This window comes from Gracilinanus agilis, chromosome 2 (assembly GCF_016433145.1).
Source record: "Gracilinanus agilis isolate LMUSP501 chromosome 2, AgileGrace, whole genome shotgun sequence".
Lineage (NCBI taxonomy): Eukaryota > Metazoa > Chordata > Mammalia > Didelphimorphia > Didelphidae > Gracilinanus > Gracilinanus agilis.
The window spans coordinates 614,362,342-614,375,160 of NC_058131.1; the positions used below are offsets into that span (position 1 = coordinate 614,362,342).

The 12,819-nt window shown below is 41.4% G+C and overlaps 1 protein-coding gene across 3 annotated transcripts in view; it reads right to left on the minus strand.

The window, feature by feature from the left end:
* Positions 1-12,819, minus strand: part of SH3PXD2A (SH3 and PX domains 2A) — a 348,301-nt gene that overhangs the window by 117,883 nt on the left and 217,599 nt on the right. For 2 of the 3 annotated variants that reach the window (XM_044665546.1, XM_044665545.1), the window contains exon 1: positions 5,431-5,488. The exons of the other annotated variant lie outside the window; for it this stretch is intronic. In XM_044665546.1, coding sequence (XP_044521481.1) covers positions 5,431-5,488 — 58 coding nt within the window. Of the gene's footprint in view, positions 1-5,430; positions 5,489-12,819 lie in introns of those variants that run through there. 3 annotated transcript variants of the gene reach the window in all.

Sequence of the window (12,819 nt, forward strand, 5' to 3'; positions counted from 1 at the left end):
ATAAAAATGGAATAAAATAAGAATAAATTGGTAGCATTCAATTAAGAACAGAGAATATTAGGTTCTGCTTAGAACCTAGAGACTCTTCACCTGGAATCTGTGAACCTGTTAAATAAATAAAAAAATATGTGCATGCATATTCTCTCTAGATATATAGATAGAGATAAAGGGATAGATATATACATGTGTAAATATGCATGCAGGTATTAATATACAGAATATATAAATATAAACTATATTTCAATTTAATCAGTTTCCTTTGTAATTAATGTCATATGTTTAAAAACATTATTCTAATATTAATATAGTATATCAACATATTATTTATAACCCATAAATAATATTAATATAATATTGGTGTTATTAGTATAGTACGTGTCTGATATATTCTGATAAAATATTATTCTGATATTCTGAAGATATCTATAGATTTTATCAGACTTGTAAAGGGATTCATGACACACAAAAAGGTTAAAAACCCCTGCTATAATCTAATTCTCTCATTTTACAAGTGATGGAAGTGAGACATAGTTAAAGGCAGAGGTGGGATTAATCTTTAGGTCTCCTGATTCCTAACCAGGGGATTCTTTTCCAAAGCCCCATCAGGCCACTTCTATATTTAATTTTAGTAAAAATCTCAAATTGTCTCGAGTAACCACTCTAGGTGACCTCTTGATTCTTAAGGAGAAAGCTTCATTCTGCATCTCTCTACACAATTAATGGAGCCCCATAGTTGGCTTTCATGAAATCAAGTTTGGAGCAGAAAGACAGCTTGGGCTTTTTTGATGTCAGGCGAGGTCATTAATTATTGGGGAAACATGTGAAGATAGCTATGAAATTCCATGTTTTTTGTTTTCCTGATTCACGTGGTCTCTCTTACACAAGGCCACACAATTATCCAGAATTACTTGGTGATGTTAGAGGGTGGAGGGATAAAAGGAAAAACAAGACAAAGGACAAAGGCCTGAGAGCCAAGAGATCTCAATTCTAGACCCATTCTGCAACTAAGTTCCTGTGTGACCATCAGCAAGTCCTTGAGTCTTAGTTTCCCCATCTTGTAAAATGATGGAGCCAGATTTATATGCTCTCTAAGGGTCCTTCTAACTCTAATATTCTATAATATTTCTAGTCGCTGTCCATTTGACAATGAGAAAAGTAGTAGCTGGGAAAGGGCAAGAGTATAAAATAAGTCTCCTATTGTAAGAAGCTAGTAAATGAAAAGTGGACTTTGAACCACTTGGCAAAATGTCAAATAATCCACTGACCATAACAATTTAGATTCTGTAATTCAGAATTCCTGACCACTGGGACGGGAACTGGTTAAGGGTTTATTGATACAAATATTTCAGGTCCAGTAAGGACTCATCTAAGCCTACGAAGAAATTATCTAGTCCAAAAACTACATTTTATAGATGAAGATAAGAAAGAAATAATTTACCCCAAAAGTTCACTTGAACAAATAGCTTTATCCAACAAAATGAGTTTATAGCAGAGATGGGACTAGAACAGGGCTTAGAGGTCTTCTGGCTTTCAGTCCTGTTCTCTTTCCACAAAGCTGCATAGCTTTCACTATATAATTTTCAAGAAAAGTATTTGTTGGTTTTCAGTCATGTCTGACTTCATCACCTCTTTTGGGGTTCTCTCTGCAAAGATACTGGAGAAGTCTGCCATTTCATTCTCTAGCTCATTTTACAGATGAGGAAATTGAGGCAAATAGGATTAGGTGACTAGCCCAGGGTCACACAGCTAATACATGTCTGACGTCAAATTTGTACTCAGGAAGAATGAGTCTTCCTGACTCCAGGCCCAGCACTCTATCCATCATACCACCTAGCTTCCCAAGCAAAGAATTATCAAGGAAATAGTTAAGCAAAATTTCAGGGAGAATGACAAACTTGCCTAAGAGAACAAATTTGCTGAAGTACTTTAGAGCATTCATTTGCATTTTGTACAAGAAATGTGACAATTACAGATGATTCATCACTCTTCATTAAAGCAGATTCAATAGAAACTCTACTTAGCAACATTTTGTTTATTCACATCCCAGTAATGTCTCATGAAATTTCCTAATCCTTTTCCTAATCCTATGAAACTCTGACCAGTCACCTATTCCCACTTAGAACTGAGGAGTGGGGGGAAAAAAAAGCATCAGATTTGGGATATGACTCTCCAGTTCTCTTCAAATCCTCTGGGCAAATCACTTCACCTCAATTTCTTTCTCCACAAAATGTGGGGATTTGATTGGATTGGCTTGGAAGGTCTCTTCTGTCCCTCACATTCTGTGATTCTGTTCTTCTGTCTCTTATGAGGGTGCTAGGAGAATGTCATCTCCAGTAAAGCCTCACTTCCTTCGTGGAAGGGCTTCCTCGAGAGCACAGAGGCCACATTGACAAAACTCTCTGGGGAAATTCTAAAGGAGACTTCTGAAGGAAGCTGAATGGAAGGGTCAAAAGCTGCTGCCTCCTCCATGAAATGTTCTCTGCCGCACCCCCTCCTTCAGCCAGAAAAGCTCTTTTCCTCCTCTGAACGCCTACAGCTCTTTGTTCTCACTTCTCTTCTGACCTATTTTATTTTATTGCATAGTTATTTTTCAATGTGTCTTACTCCCCTTACTGGACCATGAGTGAATCCTCTGATGGCAGGGATGGTGACTTACTTGTATCTCCCTTAGCATTCAGTTAAGGTAACTACAGAGAAGGGTGCCCTAGATATTTTTAGGGAATTGAATTTGTCTCATTTTATAGATGAGGAAACTGAGATGTAAGAGGTTTGCCTAAGTCACCTGGATAGTCAGTGACTTATGAGGACTAGAACCTAGATCAGTATAATTAAATAATCATATGATCACATATCTAGAAAAGGAAAAAAAAAAAACCTCGAGGGTCAGTGAATCCAGTCCCCTCATTTTACAGTTGAAGAAACCAAAGACTAAAGAGGATAAAATAATTTGCCCAAAGTCATATTGATATTGTGCATCAGTGGCAGGATTTGAACCTAGGACCTCTGACTCTAGGTTGAATACCCTTTCTAATCTATCATGCCAATTGGTTCCTAAGTAATGCAAGCCTCTTTCTATTGTACCACTTCTCTCTTCTCTGAATTATGTTTCATCTCATCAGATGTCATTCCAAGCTGCTAGAAACACATGCCACACAGAATTATGCTCAGCTCTCAATGGATCATGAAACCTGCTGGTCTAGAATCTGACCTCTACCCAGTTAAAAAGGACCATTCCTTAACAGGACCACTCTTGGGATTCATTCACCACAATGAACCTTAGACTAGCGTTCAGATCTTAATCAAAATGACCCCAAACAATCTCATCTTGTTCTTTTTTTCAACCCTTACTTTCTGTTTCAGAATCAATCCTATATATTGGTTCCAAGATAAAAGAGTAGTAAGGGCTAGGCAATGGGGGTTAAGTGACTTGCTCAGGATCACACAGCTAGAAAGTGTCTGAATTCAAGATTTGAACCCAGGACCTTCCATCTCTAAGCCTGGAACTCTATTCACTGAGCCACCTAGCTGCTCCTAATCCCATCTTCTTGAGATCAGATATAGTATCCAACCATATCCTGGCATCCCCCAGATGACTGTGCCCTAGAAATGTCAAAAACTCATACCCTACAACACTTCTAAGGCTGCCCAAACCAGATAAAAATGTAACTGGAGAATGTTTAACAACATAAAAAGACAATAAAACACAGATAATGTTAATATGTGGTTTTCTAAGTTAGTTGTGCCCACAGAGATCCTTCTGTACAATTCAGTGGCTCCCATTTCCATTGGCATTTCATACAAGTGCCCTAGAGAGAGCAGGGCAAGGAGCATGGAGAGAAGGTGGGAGATGGATGTAACCATTCCACCAATCCCATTCATTTCTGCAAGCTATCAAGCTACCCACCCAGTCACCCATGTGCTATGTGGTGCAGGGATACTGAGAAGGACTCTCAGTAAAATGGACCCTGGATGGAGCTGACTCAGGCTCCTGGTGAGGTGCTCTTTGGGGCAGTCCTTCTAGGTCTCCCAAGAGGGAGAAGCTACAGCTGACATAAGATGACAGGGGAAGCACATGCATACACATGCACACACACAACACCACAGGGCTACAGATTCCCCCTGAGCACGCAGAGACACAACACATATATAACACACATAAACATACTCCAACATGCAATGCATCTTGACACCCACACATATACTCAATATACAAACTCTAATTGCACAACTTCCAATACCCCTTGACATATACTAACATGGGCAATGCACAGAATATACCCCCTACCATATGCATTATGCCACCCAACACATGGATAAACACATAGAAATTCATACTTTCTAGCCTCACAATGAAGGCTCCAGTGTTAGCCAAAGTTCAGACATAGACATCAATGCTTCCCGGTGACAAAATCCTTTCACTGTCCCCCAGTGCCAAGGCAGCAGACTTAGGGAGGACAGAGAAAGCCTGCTGGTGTAGCTGGGGACTTTTCTTCTCTTTCTTCCCTCTTCCCTGATCGCCCTCCTTCTCCCTCTCCGTAGTCTAGTTTCTGCTCTGGCTCCCAATGCAGCTAATAGCTCTCTGTCCCCACCTCTCATCTCTCATCTGGCCCCAAGGACTCAGCTTCCACCCTCCAAAGCCTTTCTGAAGCTAAGTGAACCTGTCCATCCACCTTCCCAGCTCCAGGCAGGAGGAAGAGGCTCTGATAGTCTCCAGTGAAGGAAGGAGGGGCTGAGGTCAGGAGTAGCCAATCCATTAAAGCTCCATTTGGTACAAGTACAACCTGCCCAGCCTGATTAACGTCCAGCTGATCAACAAATGCCCAATGCAAGAAAAGACACAGTAACCCTTTCTTATCCTCCTGGGAGTGACAGAACACTCAAACATTTCCCCAAACCTCTGGGAAGTGGGAGGTTGGATTGAGGGCAGGGACCTAGGAGGAGAAAAAGGCTCATTTTCCAGAAGGCTGGATTCATCAAAAAAATTCACCACTGACCTTCCCCATCCCCACCTCCATAACCCCCCCCACACACACACACACACATACACATACACACACATAAGGGGAAACAGGAGATTTGGGGGCTGGTTGCTAGCATGCCTGGAAAAGAGCAGAGGGCAGGAGAGGAGAGAAGAGAGGAGAAGAAAGGAGAGGTTTAGGTTGGGAATGTGCCAAATGGTTCTTCCTGGGTATGCAGGACAGGGATGGCCCAGCCATAAGGGACCCCTAGATGTGGCATCTGCCCAAATAAAAACCAGATCTTGTAGTAGGGCAAATAGGTGAGAAACCTCAGAAAAAACGAATCTCAAACGCTCTGGAGTGCAAGAAACTGCCTGACCCCAAGGCGATTTGGAAAGAGCCACCAGAGTACATGCAACAGGCAGAAGAGAGAGGTGGAAGAGACAAACAGCCCAGAGGTTGCCCTGCTTACCTGATTTCCTCTTCGAACTTCCATAGTCCCTGAAAAAGAAGCAACAGCAGATAGACATGGTTAGCCTCAGGCCGGCTGGCTAGCCTTCTGAGCCAGGGAGAGGAGCCCTGGGCTCCCACCCAGAGGCCCCAGAGTCTCCCACTGCCTGCTGCCTCCAGGCAGAGGGAATGAGGGATCCCCTGCGCCAGAGCTGGCCAGCCCCACTCAGGCTCAGGCTCAGCTCTGAGAGCAGCTGGTGCTGCAGTCAGACTCTGGCAAAGCCATGTGATCCCCAAGGCAGGGAGAACCTTCCGCAGCTCTGCGGTGCAGGCACGCAGAGCCCTGGGCTCCTCCCGGGGCTTCCCCATCATGCCCAGGCTCCCTCCCTCTGCCATTCTTTCCCCTTCATCACCTTGGACGGTCACAGGATTAACCCCTTGAGAGCCCAGCAACTAGAGTTGGAGCGGGTGGATTTCCCCCTTCCCTGAATGCCAAGATATCAGAGTATCGAGAAAGCGGGAGGATGGGATCTGCCATATCCCTCATCCCCTTATTTACATGCTTCCAGACCCTCAAAGCTGCTCTCTGGCTCTTAATGTCTTAAGTACCCTTCAATGCCCAGCTCAAATGTCACCTTTCCAGGAAGTCTTGTGTTCATTTGATTTTATAGCACTTTATATTCTTAGGTATTTACACGATCATTTGTACTATATTTATCTGTGGGTCTTATAATGACAAATAGATTGAAAACCACCTGAGGGTAAAAGCATGGCATTTAAAGCTTCCTCAATTCCTAGCACAAGCAGGCAGTGAAGTAAAAGCTTAATAAATATTTGTTGAATAAATTAGCAAATCTCTGGACAATAGAATGGAAGCTCCTTGAGGACAGAGATTGTTTTTCATTTCTTTGCATCCCTAGCACTTAAGGCTAGGGTCCATGATGTCAAATGAGTTAAGAAGCCTTGCCCCAGCCTTCTGCCATGGAGTCCTTGTCTAAAGTCTCCCATGCAGCTGTCCACCCCCTACTCCAACTCCATCATCTTTTGTAGCCCCTCATTGCCTCTTTGATAAAATATAAACTCCTCAGCCTTTTGCCCCAATATACATTACCCACCCCCCATCCCTTACTCTATAATCTAACCAAACACCTTTTCTCTGTTCCTCACACAGAGCCATTTGATCTCTTATTTCTGTACTTTCACACTCCGTTGCCCAATTTTTGGAATCCCTCCCTATATCTGACTTATAAAATTCCTCTCTTCCTTGAAGATGCAGCTAAATCACTACCTTCAACAATAGGTTTGTTTGTTTGTTGTTGTTGTTGTTGTTTTAACCCCTTACTTTCTCTCCTAGTATCCATTCTAGGAGAGAAGAATGGTGAGAGTTAGAATATGAAGGCTAAGTGACTTGTTTGGAGACACACAGCTAGGAAAGTGTCTGAGGCCAGATTTGAATCTAGGTCCTCTGACTCCAGGTCTAGCATTGTATCTATCTACTGTGCCACCTATGTGCCCCAACAACAGAGTTCTTAACTATCTGGTCCACAGTTACATGCAGGGGGAGTCTGTGAACTTAGGTGGAAAAAAATTATATCTTTATTTTCATTAACTTAGGTCACCTTTTGTAATCCAATGTATTTTATTTTATGTATTTAAAAAGATTATTCTAAGAAGGGGCACATTGGCTTTACCAGACTGCCCAAAGGGTCCATGACCTCAAAGGTTGAATAAAACATGATCTATAGGAAACCTTTTCTGATCTGCAAGTGTCCTCCCTCCCCCTTTCCTTCCTTGGTTCCTTCCCTCCCTTTTTTTTCTTTCTTTCTTTCTTCCTTCCTTCCCCCTTATCTTCTATCTTAGAATCAATACTAAGTATTGGTTCCAAGGCAGAAAAGGAGTAAGGACTAAGTAATGGGGGTTAAGTGACTTGCCCAGGGTTACAGAGCTAGGAAGTATCTGAGGTCAGATTTAAACCCAGGACCTCCTGTTTCCATGGCCTGGTTTCCTTCAGTCTCTATAATTATTCTGAGGTCTAGTATAGGATTTAAACCAAAGGCTTCTGTCCATTATTCTTTTGGTTATCCCATGCTAACTATGAACAATAGACCCCTGGGAGAAAGGGAAAAATTGCTAGAATATGGGAAGTACATGTAATGAGGCATGGAACAGAAATGTCACAATTTTGATTCCTACCAGTCTGGTCAAAAAGATGTTTTTTTATCAAGAACACTAGTTGAGGCCAATATGCAGATGGAGATGGTCCAAGCCTATTTACTTGCAGCAAATTTAACTTTACATCATCCTCTTCCTTCTAATCCTGAAGCACAGGCTAATGAAGGCATGGAAGGACAAGAGGCTAGGGATGCCCAGGGTCCTCTTATGGTCAAGGAGTTGGTATTAACTCCAGTTAGGAGAGTTAATTAAGTTAATTTTCCCTCAGGTTGTATTGAGCAGAGCTGGATTCTGCTCTGATACTTGCTAGGTGACTATAGATAAAGTCACTTAACCTCTGAGTATCTATTTCTTCATTTGTAAATTAGAGATAATAATGGAAGTTTATTTAACTCACAGGATCATAAGGGTCAAATGAAAGGACAAACACAAAGTTATCTCTATAAAACATTATGTTTTTGTATAAAATTATATGAAAATTTAAAAAGATTTTTATCAGTTTCTTTCTTTCTTTCTTTTTTAATATCATCTCCATTTCCCTCTTTTCCCCTCCCTTCATTTATTTTTTTTTTAAACAGTAAATCATAAGAACTGCAGGTGGTGGTAATAGGGTGTTGCCAGGGCTTGAGCCAGTTAACAAATAGGTGGTGGACTTAATCAGGGGAAGCTTCCTGGCTGAGATAGTGAATTGAGATTAAGTAGTGGCTAATGGTGGGCATTTTGGACTTCTTCCCATAGTAGCTGGCCTTCAGCCCAGGCCAGTATGGATGCCCCTAATAGGGAACCTTGGGGGCTTCCGGTTGGGCATCTTTTAGCAAATTTTTTTTATATTTTTAGACACTGAACATACTCAAAAATAGCCTAGGTATCCTCTCCAATGGCTGAGAATTGCTGAGCTGAAAAATCCCAAATCTCTACAGAAGAATGCATGTCCCAGCCAACTTCCTCCTCCCTCTCCTCCACACCCAGCTCCCATTGACAAGAGTGTAATACTCAAGCAGGGAGGGGCCCCGGGTCAGTGGGACGGTTTCCCTAGCTCTGGGTCTCTGGCAATTCAAAAAATCCGAACAACTCCCCTCCCCAGCCTGGCTTTCTTCAGTCTGACCCACCCACACGTTCCAAGGCTTGGCCCAAAGTCAGTCAAGAGAGAGCCCCCAGCTTGGTGCATGGCACAGTCTCTAGCCAGCGCCCAACTCCCTGCTGAATCACATTCTCTCCGGTGCCCAGGACGTTGCAAGGAGAGGGGCAGTGCTCAGGGGCTCTCCTTGGGGCTGCCAGCGGGAGGGTGGGCCCTGCAGAGGGCAGGCTGGGCACAGCCTGGCACGGTCCTGACTAGCCAGAGGGGCGCCTGTGCTTCTTCTTCCTTCAGCTCCCTCTAGCATCACCCTGCATAAAGGTAACCCTCCGCAGCCTGGCTCTCTCCCCCCCTCTTCTCATTCACTTTTCCCAAAGGCACACTCGCTCTGTCTTCCGCAGCACACAATCAGTTGGCAACTGGGTGACACTGTAAACATCATTTAGTCCAGAGATTCTGAACCTTGTTTGTGTCATCATGGAAACTTTTCGGCAGTTTGGCCAAAGAATGGAGGGAACCTTTCTCAGAATAGCATTTTTTTAAGGCATAAAATATATACAATTACAAAGGAAACTTATTATAATGAAATACAATTAACCAAATAGTTTTGTACATATACTTTGTATGTGTATAATAAATATGCAATAAAATACTTTGTTAATAAATTTTGGTTGAATTGTTAAATTTTGTTAAATAGCTATGGCTATTATATAATAAATAGTATCTATAAATAAAACATTGAATTTATTTTATTACTAAATAAAATAAAATTTGTTAAATAGCTATGACTTTTTAATATACATAGCTATTCATTTTTAAAATTAATTTTATTTATATATTTTTGTTTTATTTATATATTTATTTTGCTTGTGTATTGATGAATTTAAATACTTATTTTGTTTGTATATAAATAAGCTTATATTCATTTATATATATGTACATATATATAAATAATGGCATACATAAATAAAATAGCCATAGCTAGTTTTAGAGGCCCCAAGGTAGCTATATGGATATTATGCTAAACCTGAAGTCAGGAAGACGAGGTCAAATCCAACCTTAGATACCAGTTGTGTGACTCTGGTCAAATCATTTAACCTTTTGCCATAGTTTCTTTATCTCTAAAATGAAGATAATTATAATAATACCCATCTTCCAGAGTTGTTGTGAGGATAAAATGAGATATTTCTAAAATTCTTTGCAAACCTTAAAGCTCTATATAAAAATATATTATTATTATTATTATATTAAAAGAAATTCACAGATCCCCGTTTAAGAACACTTGATCTAGACCGGTGATGGGCAAACTTTTTAAAGAGGTGGCCAAAGGAAAGGAAATGCTCATTTGTTGGTCTGTTTCTAAGACAACTCTTTGGAAGTTTCATTGTATTGTATCCTAGTCATTGTATTCGTCAGATTAGGAATAATGTCTCCGGCAGGATAGAACATTTCAGGGATCACATCTGGCCCCAGGCTGTAGTTTGCCCATCACTGATCTAGAGCAACCCCTGCACTTTACACATTGGGGAGATACAGAGAGGGGGAACAACCCTTCTTTTGTCTCCCACCCCAGGCCAAGTCACTTTAGTCTAAATGACTCATTTTACAAACAACCTTTGGGGTATGCCCCCTAACCATTTACCCCTTTCTTTCTTTTCCCTAAGGCTAAAGATTCTAAGAGACAGTTACTTGCAATTATACAAGCAATACTTGCGGTTGAATTCACATTTATTTAGAGTCTTCTTATGTGACAAGCTCCTAGGATACAGAGACAAAAAAGAAACCAGGCACGAGAAGCTCATAATCTATTTGGGGAAGCAACAAGTACAAAGATCAGTACAAATAGAAACTAAATACTGAGTTATGGAGGCGGAGCAAGAATCCGTTGAAAGGATCAGAAAAGACCTGTTGGGTGAACTGATTGTGAACTGAGCCTTGAAGGCAGCCCCAGATTATAAAAGGTGGAGGAGGCCATTCCAGACATGGGCCACAGAGCCAGAAAATGGAAAATTATATACGATAGGGAAGTACTATGTCTTGGAGAGATAGACTGGAGCCGTATCATGAAGGGATTTAAATGCCAGGCAGAGAAGATGTAGAGAGAAGACTGAGCCGTTGCAATTTCTTGAGCAGGGGAGCAACATGGGCATCCTGCTGTGTAAAAAATCTTCATTTTGTCATAGCCAGGGAACCTCAAGGAGGTCAGGTTGGCCAAAACGTCAAACAAGTCGGGGTGAACAACATAAACCCCAATTTTCCTTGAAATACAAAACCAAATACTTTTACAAATCATTTCATAAGTAATATTTTGACCACTACTAACCCGAAGAAAACATGCCTTAAACTGTAAGTTTTTTATTGTTTTTAAAGGCCTCTTAATTTTTGACAGCGTGGTTATACCTTTGGAAAATATTACTTTTGGTAAAAAAGTATTGACAACATACTAGGTTTTCTCACTATAGACTAGAATATAATCTTGTCTTTAGGTCCATCAGTTAACAGTTGAAAATATTTGTCAACAGTAGATTCAATAATCAGACCAAAAGTTCTACCATGAGTAGGGATGGTATGACTTGAGAAACAGCAATTTTACATAGAGTTCTTGGGTTTTCATCATTATACTTGTTTTTTTAAAACCCTTACCTTCCGTCTCAGAATCAGTCCTACATATTGGTTCCAAGGCCAAAGAGTGATAAAGGCTAGGCAACAGGGGTTAAATGACTTGTCCAGGGTCACACAGCTAGGACGTGTCTGAGGCCATATTTAAACCAAGGACCTCCCTTCTCTGGGCCTGGCGCTCTATTCACTGAGCCACCTAGCTGCCTCCCATCAACATACTGGTAATGAAAGTTGATTACAACAAAGCAATCTAGATAAAAACTTATTTATTGGGGGAAAAAAATCCATTTTGCAATTCAGTGGAGCATGGAGGATGGAGGAAAATGATAGATACAAGGAGACTAAGAAAGTCTACTGGAATAATCCAGTATTGGGGTAGGACGGTTGTGAGAAGATGCAAAGAGAAGGGGATGGATGGAATAGACTTTTCTCTAGGAATAGCATCAACAAGACTTAGTCCCTGGACAGATAGAGGGGGTGGAAAGGAAGAGTGAAGAGTTCAGGATGACCTGAAGCGAGCAAGCCTGGGTGACAAGACTGAGCACAAAGTGCATCCTTAATAACCAGCTTCCCGTAACAGAGCCCTGGGCAGAGAGGTCAAAGACACAGGTTCTAATATTAACTCCACCACTTATTAGCTAGACAGTCATGGGTGAGATCTGTAAAAAAGTATCTTCATTTCATGGATGGGTAAACTGAGGCTCAGAAAGGTGACATAATTTAACCAATAAGTAGCAGAGCCAGGACATGAAGCCACAGTAAATCCCTATCCAAAACCATTCACACATCTCTTATGAAGTCTATACTATAGATAGTACTATAATAATAATAATAATGATGATGATGATGATGATGATGATGATGATGATGATGATGATGATGATGATGATGATGATGCTGACGACGACAAGCATTTATATAGATCTTCCAAAGCATTTACAAATATTATCCCATTTTATCTTGATAACAACCCTGGGAAGTAGGTGCTATCATGATGTCCATTTTATAGATGATGAAATAAGGCAGACAGAGATTAAGTGACTTGTTTGGGGTCACCCAAAGAGGAGAGTATCTGAGTCTGGATGTGAACTCAGATCTTCCTGACTCCAAGTCCAGTTCACTAATAGGTCACCTAACTTCTCCTGGAGAATATTTTGAGTGAGTAGGATTTGGAGAAGTAGAAGAGATTAGCCTTAATCTTGGAGATTCGTGGCCAAATAATAACGAATGTAAGGTGAGAAGTGTGGGTACAGGTAGGCAGCAATCCCGTAGGATGAAAGCACAGAAAATGAGGTTGGCTAGAGAAAGCTTGGCTCTCCTCCTGCCAAGGCTGTCCCTTTCCTCCGTCTGTCCTAGGTCCCTAAGACAAGAGAGGAGCAAGGGAGGACAGGGAGGGAATAATTCATGCACATCAGGTCTACCCATCTGCCCAGGCCACTCCAAAGTCCCATTCTTATTCTGAGGAGTCTTGGAGGAGAGTGGGGGCGGTCTGATTTCTGAATCACTTCCTGCCGCCTCCTTAAGTGAACAGGCAGATGCTGAGAC